General features: G+C 40.4%; 1 protein-coding gene across 1 annotated transcript in view; it reads left to right on the forward strand.

The window, feature by feature from the left end:
• Positions 1–18,237, forward strand: part of srpk2 (SRSF protein kinase 2) — a 42,310-nt gene that overhangs the window by 9,501 nt on the left and 14,572 nt on the right. Inside the window, exons 2-7 of the mRNA XM_039808212.1 lie at positions 7,297–7,448; positions 11,523–11,631; positions 13,147–13,234; positions 14,300–14,387; positions 14,467–14,573; positions 16,673–16,838. Of these exons, the coding sequence (XP_039664146.1) occupies positions 7,297–7,448; positions 11,523–11,631; positions 13,147–13,234; positions 14,300–14,387; positions 14,467–14,573; positions 16,673–16,838 (710 nt within the window). The remainder of the gene's footprint in view (positions 1–7,296; positions 7,449–11,522; positions 11,632–13,146; positions 13,235–14,299; positions 14,388–14,466; positions 14,574–16,672; positions 16,839–18,237) is intronic.

The following is an 18,237-nucleotide window of genomic DNA, read 5'->3' on the forward strand; positions in this document are numbered from 1 at the left end:
GAACCTTTCAAGTTAGCTTAGTACAACAGAACATTTGAACTAATCACGTCATACTGTGCATTACCTGTTCAATGAGTGAAATGTCTTATTTAATTAATGGTTCTTTGGTATGCAGATTTTCACTTAAAGCATGCTGGATCTAAAACAGCGTGCCTGTTGGTGGAGATTGTAACACTGGGGTTACAGATGCCATTGCAGGGCGTGAGAGTGGAAAAGCGGACACTGAAAACTGTGTGTGTGTGTGTGTGTGTGTGTGTGTGTGTGTGTGTGTGTGTGTGTGTGTGTGTGTGTGTGTGTGTGTGTGTGTGTGTGTGTGTGTGTGTGTGTGTGTGTGTGTGTGTGTGTGTGTGTGTGTGTGTGTGTGTGTGTGTTCAGATCTGTCCACACACTTTACACTAAGGTTAGGGTGTAAGAAACAGCCTGGGCATGTCCACACACATAACAAGATGTTGAAGGATGTACGGCACATTCTGCAGTCATTTACTTCCAGTTCCACAGTACACGGTTATAGGCTGACAGACTCTTGTCTCAACCTGTGCTCTACAGTCACATGTACTGGAGCGGTGCTACCACTTTCAAAATAATGTTTTACCAAAATATGCATTTAGTGTCCTATTTTAAACTTGCATTACTGCAGGAGTGGACAATGCCTTAATAAGCTCGCACACACACTTTTACACGAACATAAAAATACTTATACTGTACAGGCAGGACATTCCTGATGGTTCATATTTTCTTCTCCCACACTGCCCCGAAGGCAAGGTGATCACACCTGTGCACAAACACCAGCTGAACCATTACAGTGTTAATATCATCTTGATAATCAGCACAGCTCTGCCATTATATCAACCTTAAGTTTGTGGTGAGGTGCACAAGTGAGGTGCATGTTCCAGCAATAGAGAAAGCTGCAGTTTCATGACCGGATTTGTAGTTTTTCATATAACTGCTAGAATGTAGTTACCGTAACCCTAGTCTCGCATTGCCAGACCTATCTCCACAGCACATACATTGAAATGGTCTCAGGAAGGAACTTGTTTTGGTGGAACATTTGCACTCCGCAAAAGGAAACCCCACATACAATATTAAAACAAGTTAATTGCTCACACAATACAGTAACATGAACTATTTAAATTAGCTGGATACATGGTTAAACTTAATTTGCTTTTACCAGTGTATCGCCGTGTGTATTTTGTCCATAGCAAATCCCCGTCAATTGGTCCCAAAATGTCCCAGTTAGATAGATAATGCCCTAAACATGTTCTTTGTAAATCTTTACAATCATTCCCCGAAAGAACCAAGCAAGCCTGCCTTGTTGAACAATCCAATTGTTTTTCCAAACTTGCCATTTTCAGCGTGTAGCATGCTAGCTCCAAGTTTGTTGTTGTTTCTCGAAGCGAACAGAGTTTGAGAACGTCAACACACAGAGAGCGGAAGGTGAGGGACAGGGAATTATCCTGGAAATGTACTTCCGTTGATCCAGACTACTGTAACCCTGACCCAAACCCTGTCTTTTAACCCAGCATTAATCCTTCATAGCTAGCCAGCTGTACAAAATCTGAAAACATTGTAAACAAAAACACCACAACCAGTAATTTAACTTCTGATTCTAAACATGTGCCACTGACGTTCAACAGTGTGCAGGATTTCATGCTTACCATGCTCCATCCTCTGTTTAAATGTGTAATAATATATTTCCTCCACATATTGGCACTAATTTGCCCAGTAGCAAATACTTAATTGATCATTTCTGTAACTTAAAATCTAACTTGAACTGTTTTTAAATAGTTAAAAGACCAAAAACAAAAGGTGCAAGCTATACACCCTGCAACCTGATACACCATAAGGCAAAGGGTTTTCTGAGCCTGGTACCTTTTTTTATTTTTGTGCATGTGTGTGTCACAGTACCGTAAAGGTTAACAACCACAACTCTACAGATGATGACTGTCATTTTCCTCATTGCGGGCATACCTGAAAGCGATCCTGGAATTAATTTGTTTTATAGAAGATATTAAACAACACAACACAGTGTTGCAGATGCAATTGTGTAGCTCTCTGTACAGTTGAACAGTGCAGTTCTGGTCTAGCAGGGTGTCTGTAGACTTTGGCAGCCATTAACAGCCTCTGAAGGGGGAGGGGGAGGGGGGGATTACTCTCTCGATCTACTGTATGCTGTGATTTGCATATTTAAAAAAAGGATGTAACATCTCACTTTTGTACAAATAAAAGCAGAAAAAAACAGATCATCACCACCCCCCAAAAAAATCTTAATTTCTCATTACACAAATGCTGCACTGTGTTTGAAGGTAATGACCATAGTTCACTGTTGTGTTTTGGTGTTCAAAGATGAGCTTGTTGTCAGCCTTCTGTTTGCTTTCCACTCGCATAGCACGAATGCTTTTTCCACCTCCACCTGTTTTTCAGTGGAATTTAAGGTGGAATGATGTACAGTATGTCTCAAAAAACATACACCCACATACAAGGCAAATTGTTTTGTATGTTTCCCCCCCTGATTGTGTCCATGCTGTTATTTTCTTCCTGTCTCTTTCTCTTCTTTCTCTTTCTCTGTTTCTGTGTTTTCCTGCCTGCTGCCTCTGTTTTTCTCTGCTTGTGTCTCTGTTTTGTTCTGACTGTTCTCTCTGCTTGTCAGCCTACACTACTCTCATTCTGCCTCTCTATTTTTCTCTGTCTCGGCTTGTGTTTGTCTGCCTCTCTCTCTCTCTCTCTCTCTCTCTCTCTCTCTCTCTCTCTCTCTCTCTCTCTCTCTCTCTCTCTCTTTCTCTCTCTCTCTGTGTATACTGTATTTGTCTGTCCGTCTGTGCCTGCATATTTTTCTGTCTCTCCTTTTTGCTTATGTATGTCTCTTGCGGTTGTTGTTTTAGTCTGATTAGGCTTCTCTCTACAGTACATCTGACTTCCTTTTTCTTTCTCTTTCTTTTTTTCTGCCCACCTCTCTGATTTTCTCCTTTCTTGTTTCTCTTCATTTCCACCTCTTTCTTTCTGTTTTCTGTCTGTTCACACGCTCAATTCGTCTTTATTCTGTCCCCGTCTTTCCTCTGCCTGTCTCTCTTTGCTGTCTTAATGTTTTTGCTGCTCGGCTCAGGTCCAGCAAGTTATGGGAGGCTAAGTGTTCGTACAGCCAATGGCAAAATGAGTCTTATAAAAGCGCTGAGCTTATAGATGTGATGTATGACAGACACCCTACGTGACTGCTTTGGTAAAGAAGCAGCATCCTACTGCAAGGACAGCCCTCTACTGTGTGTGTGTTTGTGTGTGTGTGTGTGTGTGTGTGTGTGTGTGTGTGTGTGTGTGTGTGTGTGTGTGTGTGTGTGTGTGTGTGGGCCTTGCCACCACATTAACGCTTGGTGTCCTGGATATTCGCCCCCCCCCTCCTTGTTCTGCAGTTGCCATGGCAACGCACCAAGAGGCTCCAGCATGTGTCTGAGCCTGTGACCGCAATTTTATCACAGCTCACAAGCGCTTGCTTTGTGTGTTTATATTTTTTCTGTCCTAATTTAGCAGTTGATCATGTCGCCGGCACTTTAAGGTGACGTGGAATAGTACGTGTTTGTCGAGCTCTCTTAGGCTCCGTTGTCTAACAGAGAGATCATTGAAACGGCGAGTTTTCTTAAGGTGAAGATTTGATTTAGTCATGATAAGGAAACGTTAGATTGATTGAAAATGTCCCCCTTTTTCCCAGCACTGATGAATGTGAGAGCTACATTCTCACCTCCAATGCACACCTTCTTCATATATTACAGGATTGTGTGACAGGAGAGCTCATCTGACACAAACAATCACAATCACAGCAAATGTGGACACATTGTGTCACATTGTTGTTGGATAGCATTGTTATATCACTGTGGTACTGCAGGCATAGCATGCAGTGGTAGAGTTTAGTGTTCAGTGCTTTAAAGCAGGAGTTCCCAGGAGTTTTTTTTATTTTTTTCAGAGGCCATAAGAGGTGAAGTTTTCCAGCACTATTCAAGAAAAACAATAGAAGAACGTCTGGAAACAATAAATGTAGTTTTGTAATTTTTGTAAATGTTTGACCCCTCAGATTGACCTTGCAACCCCTTGGGGTGTCCCTACCTTCAGGTTGGGAACCACTGCTCTACGGGATCCATGAACAGTAAAGAACCGTGGGCTAGTTAGACCAAAATCGATTACAAGTAGCACAGTGGCAGGTTGGTGTAAATTGTGTTTGGTGGAATTGGCCCAAAACATACAACAAACCACCCCAAATGTGTGCCATGGCAGCATCCTAAAGCAAAACGCTGAACCCCCTGCCTCATCAATCATTGTAAGTCGCCCTGGATAAATGCTCAAAAAGTAGCCAGGCCTATAGAAAGAAGCAGCTTGTGTTCTGCAGCCTATTTTATTTTTTCTCTCTCATGGGCTCAGTTCCAGTTTAGAAATGCAAAAGGGAGTGGAACAAGGCTGCTAACTGAGAGGACCGGTGTGGACAGTGGAGATGAACCTTCTGATATCATAGTTTAATATGTATTAATATGTCAATGTCATTAATCATGCCATGCGTTTTTAAGAATACCTTCTACATAATACTACATTTTTTCAGGATTGATTCAAAATTGATTTTTTTCTTTTTTGATTTTGGATGTCATCCATCTTTTGTCTGGTGATTCATGTCTGAGGTGTTGGGTGGGTGTTGACCGGTTCAACCTGACTGTCTGGGAGCTACAAACAATATCAGCCAATCAACCAACTGCAGTTATGATTTGGACTGGGTGATAATTCAGTGTTATCATTAAGTTCAATCTTATTGATATCTATCATAGCATTAGATCTTAAAAACACAATGTAATGTTTGATGTCTTTTGTTTTTATTATCTGATTTTAAATACCTCAGAACATGAATTTATATTAAAATTAACCTGTGGTTATTATAACAGTATTAAAGGTACCATGACATGGTGCTTTTTGGATGCTTTTATATAAGCCTCAGTGGTCCCCTAATACTGTATCTGAAGTCTCTTTCCCAAAATTCAGCCTTGGTGCAGAATTACAGCCACTACAGCCAGTCGCATAATGAGCTTTCCTTAGGACGTACAATTTCTGTGTCTGTAGCTTTAAATGCTATTGAGGAGGAGAGAGGGGGGGCAAGGTGGAGGGTGGGGGTGTGGCCTTGACCAACAGCCACTTTGCTCGTTTGAAAGCCATGATGTCTCTCTCTAATGAGTGGGCCAAATTCTCTGGGCGGGCAAAGCAGAGAAAGTGGAGGTAACCTCACTCCTTAGGACCTCATAAGGAGCACATTCCAGATCGGCCCATCTGAGCTTTCATTTTCTCAAAGGCAGAGCAGGATACCCAGGGCTCGGTTTAAACCTATCGCCATTTCTAGCTACTGGGGGACCATAGGCAGGCTGGGGGAATGCATATTAATGTTAAAAAACCTCATAAAGTGACATTTTCATGCCATGGGACCTTTAATGTTGTCTGCATCAACTATGCCCAGCCATGGTCATGGAGAAGACTGCTTGTGTTCTGCTCTTTTGTAAATCTGAAAGTGTACTTTTACAACAACTTTAGGGAATATGAGAATAAGATCCATTGGGTTTGGGTTTGACTTTATTATTTTATTTTATTTTATTATTATGTCAAACATGGGGCTTGTCATACACACAAGAAAAAACGTAAAACTAAAGTATTTCCTTAAAGTGATGGTTCGGAGTAATTTCACCCTAGGGTCCTTTGCACCATGACCTCGAGCCAAACACCCCCCCAGAAGCTTTTTTCACCTGGGTCTAACATTGGGAGAGTTAGCGTAGAGTAGCGTTAGCCGCTGAATAGCTTAAGCGCGAGGCTAATGGATCCGAGTGTCTCTTAACATTACCCCACTAATAATGCCGAAAATGATACCAAAGGTCTACACGTATATATAGGTTATGCACTCATAAAACGATGGATTGTAAAGATTGTAAGTACACCAGAAGTTTATGTAAATAACACTTGCCTGCTGGCTTCTGCTCTCTGCCGTTGTTGTTGCTGCTGTAAGACGAGTGCTTAGGGACATCTACAAATTACAACACCGAAAAGAGATGCAACAAAAATATATTTTTAATTTAACTTATTTTTTAAAGTAAGTGCTGTAGTATAACTAGCAGGAAACAAGTAATAATTGAGGTAAGTTTGGAGACATTACCTTATTTAATCATTAAATTAATAAATATTTTTGTTGCATCTCTTTTCGGTGTTGTAATTTGTAGATGTCCCTAAAGCTCTTACTGCCCGGTAGTAACAGCAGCAGCGCAGCGAAGCCAGCAGGCAAGTGTTATTTACATAAACTTCTGGTGTACTTACAAATTTTACAATCCATCGTTTTTATGAGTGCATAACCTATTTGTACTACTGTAGACGTTTGGTATCATTTCGGCATTATTAGTGGGGTAATGTTAAGAGACACCGGATCCATTAGCCTCTGCGCCGCTATTCAGCTGATAACGCTACGCTACGCTTAACGCTCCTATCCGAACCCAGGTGAAAAGCTTCTGGGGGGGTGTTTGGCTCGAGATCATGGTGCAAAGGACCCTAGGGTGAAATTACTCCGAACCATCACTTTAAGCATGTTCTGCAAGTAGGCTTGGTCTTCCATTTGCAGAAATCCTTGATTGACTATCAGTTAGCTAGGTTTGATTTGATCAGAACCTGTTTTATGTTGTATATTCTTCACTTCTGATGATTTAATTGTATTGCGGTCAAAACATATTCCTCGTGTTGTGACCTTCTTCTTGATTAAATATGAGTTTCTGTAGTTGCCACCTTCATTCTTTATTTGTTCAGCAACACTGACTCTTGCTGTCATGTCAACTGTAGATATTTTTCTATTTATTCCAAACACAGACTTATTAAACGTCACTTCTTCTGCATGAAAGACCTGTCTGACACAATGTGTTCAGAGCAGCAAATCAAAAGCTTTCATAAATTCAGTACTGGATGAATCAGTGTTGAATGATGCTAGTCAGCGACACATTATTTAGATATTAGTCATCTGCACTTAAAGCTCAGTCTAGAGTTGCACTCAGCTCAATGGTGTTTTGTGCCTACAAGGGCGCCTTCCAGACAGTTAACCCTAACCTTAACCCTAAACATAACCATTGCCGCGCTGCCTGGAAGGCGCCGTTGGGGGCAAAAAACACCAAACACCTTGCACTCGCTTTGAGTCACAGCTAGAAATACAAAAACAAAAATGTTCAGGCTGGGAGATGGGTTTCCGATAAAAGTTAAAAGTAAAGAAAAGTTAAAAGTTACCTAACTTCCATCCCTCTGTTGTGTTTACAGGCCTGAGACCCAGCAGAAAGCCCCGGTGAGTGCTCCTCCTCCCCCACCGCCCCCTCCGCCTCCCCCTGAGCCAGCAGGGCCACCGGAGCCGGAGGAGGAGATCCTGGGCTCCGACGATGAGGAGCAGGAGGACCCCGCGGACTATTGCAAAGGTCAGAACGCCACACAGACAGACCCACACATACTGGAGTCATCTGTCCCCCATTACTTCCACTCTCTACATGTGTCGTACAGAGCTCAACAATGTCTCCTCTCCCGGCTTATGTCTGCAATCCTCTTCCCCATTTCTCCCTCCATCCTGATGGGATTTGCAGCAGCGTCGTTGTAGCCATCAGTGTGAAACGCTCGGCAGTTGTGACACCAGCGTTTCAAGGTTGTTTAGTTGTTGCCAGAAAGGAGCGGCAGTCTAGTTTTCTGCGGTATGTCAAATAAAAGGCTGTGCTGTCTGCTAAGAGGTTCATTTTCAGCTGTGTTTCAAAAGGCTACACCCATTCTGTAAACACTGTAGAACTTTCCACTTCTCTTATCATTTGATATCTGTAGGTAAAATTAGTGCAGCGTGTTTTACATTTTATTTTGCTGTTACAGTTATTCTAAATTTACAATGATGTCTTTTAATTATATGATTTAATACATCATGATGTTTTGGAGGACAACTCTTGATTTCTATGAGGTTGTTTTGAAGGAAGCACAGCCAAACTGTCAGATCTCACTTCAGTAAGAGGACATTCATCTCTGTTGTGTATTTTGGCTTCTTTTCATTGTCTGTTAAAAACAAGTGATTCTACTGATAAAGCCCTTCACGTGTTACCTCTTTAATTTATTTCTGAATATTTTAAGAAATTCAAAAACTCATATAATGCATGTTGTAACGAGGATGGTATATTATTATTATTATTATTATTATTATTATGAATTGTTGTTGTAATAGTATTATTCATTGTAGTGTTCTGTGTACTCTACACATTTTGGCCACCCTTCTGGTGTGTCTGTGTTATATTACTTAAAAATATACAATTCACCAAGTTTATGTTCAATTAAAGACACCTACAACAGATGTAAGCGAGACTTCTCTCTCTGCCAGATGGTCGTGTCATTGTAGCAACAACAAAGAGGATTTTGATGTTTCAGGTTGAAGCATTACAAACAACCACTGATTCTTTTTGTTTTGTTAACCTATTAATAAACAGCCTCCTTATTGAACACAAGCCCAAAAATGACAGACACAAAATAAAATAGTTATTGTTATTGAACTCCTTTGATTAACATGATGATCCTGGTCTCTTCTGAACATTTTGGAGTTTACTATCATCTACTGTACTATCAAGTCAGAATGAATCTAAGTGATATGCACATATGTTTCTTGTCTTTTCCTATACTGTTCTGTTTTGTATGCACTCCTGTTACAAAAAAATCAACTGTTATGGTCACATTGATATTGGAATCTTAAAATGGTTCACACAGATAGAATCACAAGGATTTGTGCTTTTGAACAATGTTTAATTTTAAGTTGAGTTGGAAAGGATGCCTAATGCATTAAAAAAAGCTACACACTGCAAACACATACAGTGCCTTGCGAAAGTATTCAGCCCCCTTGAACGTTTCGACCTTTTGCCACATTTCAGGCCTCAAACATAAAGATATAAAACTGTAATTTTTTTGTGAAGAATCAACAACAAGTGGGTCCCAATTATGAAGTGGAACGAAATTCATTGGCTATTTCAAACTTTTTTAACAAATAAAAAACTGAAAAAGTGGGCGTGCAAAATTATTCAGCCCCCTTTACTTTCAGTGCAGCAAACTCTCCAGAAGTTCAGTGAGGATCTCTGAATGATCCAATGTTGACCTAAATGACTAATGATGATAAATAGAATCCAGCTGTGTGTAATCAAGTCTCCGTATAAATGCACCTGCTCTGTGATAGTCTCAGAGGTCCGTTTTAAAGCGCAGAGAGCATCATGAAGAACAAGGAACACACCAGGCAGGTCCGAGATACTGTTGTGGAGAAGTTTAAAGCTGGATTTGGATACAAAAGATTTCCCAAGCTTTAAACATCCCAAGGAGCACTGTGCAAGCGATAATATTGAAATGGAAGGAGTATCAGACCACTACAAATCTACGAAGACCCGGGCCGTCCCTCTAAACTTTCAGCTCATACAATGAGAAGACTGATCAGAGATGCAGCCAAGAGGCCCATGATCACTCTGGATGAACTGCAGAGATCTACAGCTGAGCTGGGAGACTCTGTCCATAGGACAACAATCAGTCGTATAACTGCACAAATCTGGCCTTTATGGAAGAGTGGCAAGAAGAAAGCCATTTCTTAAAGATATCCATAAAAAGTGTTGTTTAAAGTTTGCCAAAAGCCACCTGGGAGACACACCAAACATGTGGAAGAAGGTGCTGTGGTCAGATGAAACCAAAATCAAACTTTTTGGCAACAATGCAAAACGTTATGTTTGCGCAAAAAAAGCAACACAGCTCATCACCCTGAACACACCATCCCCACTGTCAAACATAGTGGTGGCAGCATCATGGTTTGGGCCTGCTTTTCTTCAGCAGGGACAGGGAAGATGGTTAAAATTGATGGGAAGATGGATGGAGCCAAATACAGGACCATTCTGGAAGAAAACCTGATGGAGTCTGCAAAAGACCTGAGACTGGGACGGAGATTTGTCTTCCAACAAGACAATGATTCAAAACATAAAGCAAAATCTACAATGGAATGGTTCACAAATAAACATATCCAGGTGTTAGAATGGCCAAGTCAAAGTCCAGACCTGAATCCAATCGAGAATCTGTGGAAAGAACTGAAAACTGCTGTTCAAACGCTCTCCATCCAACCTCACTGAGCTCGAGCTGTTTTGCAAGGAGGAATGGGCAAAAGTCAGTCCTCGATGTGCAAAACTGATAGAGACATACCCCAAGCCACTTACAGCGCTGTAATCGCAGCAAAAGCGGCGCTACAAAGTATTAACTTAAGGGGCTGAATAATTTTGCACGCCAATATTTCAGTTTTTTATTTGTTTAAAAGGTTTGAAATATCCAAAAAATTTCGTTCCACTTCATGATTGTGTCCCACTTGTTGTTGATTCTTCACAAAAAATTACAGTTTTATATCTTTATGTTTGAGGCCTGAAATGTGGCAAAAGGTTGAAAAGTTCAAGGGGGCCGAATACTTTCGCAAGGCACTGTATGTAAGAACATGTAGAACACAAAGTATACATTCTAGACATTCTTGTCTGATGGGAGCTTAAGTTCCTGCAACGTCTCAGCTGCTACAAATAGTAATGCTGTTTATATCTAGTTTAAGACAATTCATGTTTTCTCAATACTAAATAATGCACAATGTTCACTAGAGCTGCAAGTAACAGTTATTTTTATTATCAATTAATTGTTTTGCCTATTAAACGTTTGAAAAAGAAAAATGCCCATCATAGTTTCTCAAAATCCAAGGTGGAATCTTCAAATGTCTTTTTTTGTGTGACAAACAGTCCAAAACCAGAAAATATTCTTTTATTCAAGAAAAGCAACACATTTTCACATTATAGAAGCTTGAACCAGCAATTTTCTTGAAAAACTACTAAATTGATTCATTGATTATCAAAATAGTGGTGATTTATTTCCCTTTGATCAACTAATCATTGGAGCTTTTACGGAAGTATTTTGGTATCTTTATTGTAGCTTTTGTCGACACCTTGAAGCTGCTTGACATCCTCCTGGATCCATCTTTTTCATATATGTTCACATGCCAAGTATCATTTTGTCATATAGATTGTTAGTGTATTTTGTACAAACGTCATATATTGCACATCTGTCTGTCCTGGGAGGGGGATCCCTCCTCAGTTGTTCTTCCTCATTTTTCTTCCATTTTTTTCCCCATTTAAAGGGGATTGTTTGGGGAGTTTGTCCTTATCATAAGCGGGTGTCGAAAAGGACAGATGGTGTTGTATGTTGTAGGGTTTGTAAAGCCCCCTGAGGTAAATTTGTGATTTGTGATATTGGCTATATAAATAACATTTACTTGCAATTGACTTGTTGGTGCTGTACTTTCCCTCTGCTTCTTTTGTTTTTTATTAATCCACAACACTTCTCTCCCGTCTCCTTTTCTCTGTTTGACCTTCCTCCCTCTCTGCTGCTCTTCCTCACTAATGGATTTCATGTCATTGCCTGGTTAAGACTATCAGCCGCCTGTAACCTTCATCGTCTCTCTCTTTATCCCTCAGGAGGGTACCATCCGGTGAAGATCGGGGATTTGTTCAACGGGAGGTACCATGTGATCAGGAAGCTGGGGTGGGGGCACTTCTCCACCGTATGGCTATGCTGGGACATACAGTGAGTCACACACACACACACACACACACACACACACACACACACACAGTATAGTGGACTTACAAACACATTGCCCACATACTCACCACAAATACGTAATGAAGAAGCCCTCAACACATCCCGACACACACACACACACACACACAAACACGCATGCATCTGTTGACTGTTACCACGACGACAGTTGCAACCAACACCACACTGCGCTGATACCAAAGACATCCATTTGCACTATAATGTTGTTTCTGTGCTCACGAGGCAACCAGTGTGGATGGATGATGCTATCATCAAACCAGTGTCACCTTTCCCTGATACACATACGCGCGCACACAGACACACACACACACGCACGCGCACGCACGCAGGCGCACACAAACTCATTTACTTATTCACTGGTGTTAATTACACTAATGCTGGTCATAAAGTAGTGAGTTGGAGTTGGGTTACTGTACAGTCAGTCACAATCCTTGACAAATGTTATATTCAGTGTGTCAGTATTAAGACTTGTGTTGTCTTCTCTCCTACCTCCTAACATGCATAATTTACAACTTTACTGTTTTGGTTCAATCTCACCCTTCTCATAGCATCATTGTTGGCCACAGCAGGCAGCTGTGACTGTACACTACCTGCTCTGCACCAAATGGCAGAACATAGTGGAGCATTTAGCAGCTATAGAGTCACATATTTCCCTCAGGAGTTGGAAGAGACCAAAAACAGAACTATAAGAGTACATTTTGGACTTAGAATGATTATTTTGTCAATAAGCTGTTTGCCATCAGGGCCATTATTCACAATTACATCACACATATACAAGTGTAACACACCTGATGGCCCCTCATCTTTGGTAACAAGTTTGTCATATCAACTTAAAAAGTAATAATATGTCAATGTGGTGTTTACAACTTGTCTCCACTGCCCCCAAGTTGCCAAACAAATCAGTTGTTGCAGGTGTAACAGTTTTGTTAGATTATCATTTGCATTGCTTTCATTTGCATCATATACTTCGATAGAATACAGGATTTGTTGCTTTGTAATGGAACAGTTTGAGATTCATGGAGTTAAGATGAAAGATTTGCTTTAGAATATTCTAAAAATATGTTTGAATATTAAATGTGTTGTATTTATGGTCTTTGATATTTCTTCTTTTATATACCTGTGTTCATGGTGATCTGTACACTAGGATGCATCGAAGCTTGAACGTCAGACACGCCTGACACGACCCTGATAGCCGAAAACATTTGGTGAATAAAGCATGGTGTGCTGGGAAAGAGTTTTGGTTGACTTCCACCGTTAGGGTTAACATTATTTTGATTTTATGAAATGCCACATTGCAACATTTGCATTTCCAATGGCAGTGTCGGCAGTGTGAACGATCAAATGTGTAATAAAGGCATGGTGAGGGACATTTTATAATATCGGTGACAAATATTGATTCAGACACATTAATCAGCCTAACTGGCTTAAACAACCCATTAGTATGACAATGACTGCATGTATCTGTGTTTGTCATTACAGAGTGAAGAACTTTGTGGCCATGAAGGTGGTGAAGAGCGCCCAGCATTACACAGAGACGGCCCTGGATGAGATCAAACTGCTGCGATGTGTGAGAATCTGATTAGTTTGACATTTACAGTACAGGCCAAAAGTTTGGACACACTTTCTCATTCAATGCGTTTCCTTTTATTTTTTTATGACTATTTACATTTTAGATTCTCACTGAAGGCATCAAAACTATGAATGAACACATATGGAATTATGTACTTAACAAAAAAGTGTGAAATAACTGAAAACATATATATATATATATTTTAGATTCTTCAAAGTAGCCGCTTTTTTTATTAATAAGGGAAAAAATTCCACTAATTAACCCTGACAAAGCACACCTGTGAAGTGAAAACCATTTCAGGTGACTACCTCATGAAGCTCATTGAGAGAACACCAAGGGTTTGCAGAGTTATCAAAAAAAGCAAAGGGTGGCTACTTTGAGGAATATAAAATATAAGACATGTTTTCAGTTATTTCACACTTTTTTGTTAAGTAAATAATTCCATATGTGTTCATTCATAGTTTTGATGCCTTCAGTGAGAATCTACAATTTAAATAGTCATGAAAATAAAGGAAACACATTGAATGAGAAGGTGTGTCCAAACTTTTGGCCTGTACTGTAAGTGTTTGGGAATCTTATTCTTTTCTTCTTACTTTGTTCTTTTGTTTGTTCCTTTTTTTCATTTTGTGTTTCCTTTCTTTCTTACTCCTTCTCATCCTTTTCTACTACATTTTCTCATCCTTATATGTACACCTTCCCTCCTGTTTCTTCCCTCTTCACACCTTGCATCTCCCACCACCCTGTTAACAAGAAACACTAAAGATACACTGGTCATTTCTCTTGCATGATGGGTGCAGAGGACATCTTCCAATCAATTTTTCTGCATCTTTATCTCCCACATCAATCTCCCCTTTCCTGCTCTCTTTTCCTGTCTTTCCTCTAGCTTTGTCATTTTCCTTCAGTCCTCCCATTCCCTCTTTCTTCCTCTTTCTTGTTCTTCCCTGTTTTCCTGTCCTTTTTTCCTTCAATATTCTTTGTTTGTTTCCTGTCTTGATCCTGCTTCATTTTCTGTTCCTTCTTCCTGTCGTGTTTGCTTCAGCTCTTTGTCCTCTTGTCCTCCAGGTGAGAGAGAGCGACCCGGGTGACCCCAACAAGGACATGGTGGTTCAGCTGATAGATGACTTCAAGATCTCTGGAGTCAACGGAATACGTATCCCAATCAGAAGAGTGTGTGTTTGTGTGTGTCAGACAGAGATATGATAATGTGAGTCCTTGACTCTCCATTCCAGATGTGTGTATGGTGTTTGAGGTACTAGGTCACCACCTGCTGAAGTGGATTATTAAATCCAACTACCAAGGTCTGCCTCTACCATGTGTCAAGAGCATTATCAAACAGGTAAGGACAGACACACACACACACACACACACACACACACACACACACACACACACACACACACACACACACACACACACACCAAATCTACTTAGAGACATATATACATTGCTGACTGTATTTCCACATAATTTGGATAAATAATGTATCTGGCCACTGCAATTAACATTACATGAATTTCCCCTGAGAGTGGGGGTGCATTACAGGTCAAACAAGGGGACATGCTGGTACTTATTAAGTATTTGTCCTGAATGGAGTGGAGCTTTATCCTTACTTAATGATATTTATGTTTAAATCACATTTAGCACACAATAACATCATGTTTTCAATTCATTATGGAGAGAAATAAGTCTACTGACAATACTACTGACAAATCTGTGTTTTCATGCGACATAAAATCTAAAAATGTGCAGTATATGACGACGACGACGACGATGATAAATGTATGATCACAAATTCATCATTCTTTCTACAAACGAATTCAACTATACTTATACAGAACAGTTGATTTCAATTGAATTTCAAAAAGACTTGTTCAGTTGTTTTTGTGTTTATTGACAGATTGCTAACCCATGTGGTTTTGGAGCTTTTCTCCAATCCACGAATACTTGTTGTGTTTAAGTGCTGGTGGAAAACTCAGATATCCATCTTTTCAGTGTAGTCATGTGGAAATGTTTTTTTTCTTCTTTTTCTTAAAACAATTCAATTCTTTCATTATATGATACCAATTTTAAACATAGGAAGCAATCTAAGATGTCATTTGACATTACTGATGATTAGTTATGTATGTTTACAATTTGGTTGAGTTGATTTTCGATAGGACTTAGATTTAGAAAAAAATATATACCACAACCCAAGCATAGTTGCAGTATTATTCTTATTCTGTGAAGCAGTAGTACTTTTAACTTAGGCACTTAGTTTGTGTATCATGAAACATGCATGTGTATTAGAATACTGAGACTTACAGTATTTCTATCTATAATTCCTCATGGGAGAGGAGGTTAAGAAAATGTTGTAATTTATTGTAAAGTCTGTAAAAGAATAGTCTATATCCTTGACGTTCCACTTTCGTGATTGCTCCATTGCAGCCGTAAAATCTGCCGGATTTCACTCATTTAGGCCGGATAGCTGTTGCCTTGGGCTTTCTTTGTGTTGGCATTTTAAACTCTGGTTGATTTATGAGGACTATGGTTAACTGCTCCTCAGATCTCTGCAGGGTAAATCCAGACAGCTAGCTAGACTATCTGTCCAATCTCAGATTTCTGTTGCACGACTAAAACAACTTTTAAACATACACGTTCCACCAAAACAAGTTCCTTCTGAGTCTATTTTGCAGCTGCACCACAGATTATTTTTTTTCAGTGCCTAGCACCGTCCAAGACGATTGTGATTGGTTTAAAGAAATGCCATTAAACCAGAGCACGTTTTCCTCCCATCCCTGAATGCTATGTGGAGTAGCCAGACCCTCAGCACGCTTTGGAGGAGGGTCTGGCAAAGCGAGACTAGTAAAAGACTTGAGAGGAAAGAAAGAAAAAACAGTGGATGAAGAAATATTATATATGAAGAGCAAGAGACTCAGTTAGACTCAGACAGCCAAATTCACACCCAGTACTTTGGCCTAATAATACAGTGCATGCTATTGTGCAGTTCCCACGTTAGACTTCAGTACCACTGCCATCCTAAGACGCAGTGCTTTCAGGCATTTCCCCCTCAGCCACCTGATGGGCATGTGAAGTTGTTCAGCCGTTTGATCCGCTGCCAGCCTCCCACCTCTCGAAAGCCAAGCTGAAGATGAGTAGAAATTAAATTAGTCTGTTCCCTGCTTCAATCTCAAAGCCTCTGGACAGAAAGAAATGAAAGAAACAGTGAAACAAAAACATCAACAGCCTTTGCTCTCTGCCCTCACAGAATGACAAGCATTAGAAGAATGGTTTATTTGGCTCTGAGGAAGAGAGAAAGAATGAAAGGGACAGAGGAGAGCTGAACAGGGAGAGAGGCTTTGTCTGCATTTATTTAGAGTGTATAAACACCTGAACAACAACTGTGAGCATGTTTTTCAGTAATAAAACCTGTGTCTGTTTATCTGAATGTGTTTGTAGGTCCTGCAGGGTCTTGACTACCTCCACACTAAATGTAAAATCATCCACACGGACATCAAGCCAGAGAACATCCTGATGTGTGTAGATGACGCCTTTGTTAGGCGTATGGCCATGGAGGCGACCGAATGGCAGAAGGCTGGAGCCCCCCCACCGTCTGGATCAGCAGGTAGACGCACAAACACTTATGGCGTTTTTCCATTACATGGTACCTACTCGACTCTACTCGCCTCGACGCGCTGTGCGTCCGTTTTCCATTGCAGATTTTAGTACAAATGTCAATGTTTTAGTACCGCCTCAGCGTGGCTGGTCGTCATAGCGACTGCCGTGGGCGTGGCTTAGTAGCTTGCTTTTCCCATTGACATATCCCCGACTCATTTCCTGGTTCTCCGTCTCCGTAAACAACATGATATCAAAGAGATAGTTAACGTTTACTGCTCCAGATTTCCCACCGTGGTCAGAAAGAACAGGGGAGACACTTTGTTTCTCTCACATATATGTGACTCTAGAGTCGCTACTCGCTGCGGAGATAATCGCCGTCACTCTCTCACTTCTCCCTCGCTCACCAGCTCCCCACACACACACATAAGGCGACTCGACACACACACATCACACATGCACACACCAGCGCACAAGTATAAACATCAGGCCACTTGTATGCTACGGAGAAAGCTCTGCGTGGAGCCTCCGGCAGCAAAAAAACACCGCTGGCTAAACTATTTAAAAATGCCGTCTGTCGCTAGCAATGCAGTGATCAGTGACGATTCTTTCCGACCAGTCAGCAGCCTGCAGGTTTTCACGTCACCTTTTCGGCTCGCCTCAGCTCGCTTGGAACCTCGACTGAGGAGGTACTAAAATCTGTTAGCAGGTACCAGGTACTTTTTTTCGCAATGGAAAACCAAAAAAGGCGAGTAGAGTCGAGGCGAGTCGAGCAGGTACCATGTAATGGAAAAGCGCCATTACACTGTGTATTTTGAAGCAAATAGTGCAACATTTTGGGAAGTTTGCTTTCTTGCTGAGAGTTAAATTCAATTTCAATTTGTTATTTATAGTGAATTACCACCATGGACCATGGTCTCAGAACACTTCACAACAACAATTTAGCCCATGTAAAAGGCAAAGTTAACTATTAAATATAAAATCAACAACACAAAAAGGAATATAATTGGAACAACACAGGTTAAGATTGTTAAAACATGAAATAAAACAACGAAGGATAGTGCATAATAAAATCAACAATAAAACAAGGGTTCAGAGGTTACGGATTTAAAACATGTCCATAATGGTTTGAATACAGAAATGTTTTAAGTCTGGATTTAAAAATGTACACCGAGCCGAGTTAGATGAGAAGAGGCTAGACGGGCTAGCTGTTATTCCTTGTTTCTAGCCTTTATGCTAAGCTAAGCTAGCCGGCTGCGCGCTGTAGTTTCTCTCAGCAAGAAAGCAAATAAATGTATTTCCCAAAACAGTTTCTTAACGTTTCAATTTATTTATGGGTTTTTCCTAAACTTTGCTTAAAAATGAGCATTTATTTTACTTTGCAAAGAAAAAACAATTTTTTTTGGAGT

This window comes from Perca fluviatilis, chromosome 8 (assembly GCF_010015445.1).
Source record: "Perca fluviatilis chromosome 8, GENO_Pfluv_1.0, whole genome shotgun sequence".
NCBI lineage: Eukaryota > Metazoa > Chordata > Actinopteri > Perciformes > Percidae > Perca > Perca fluviatilis.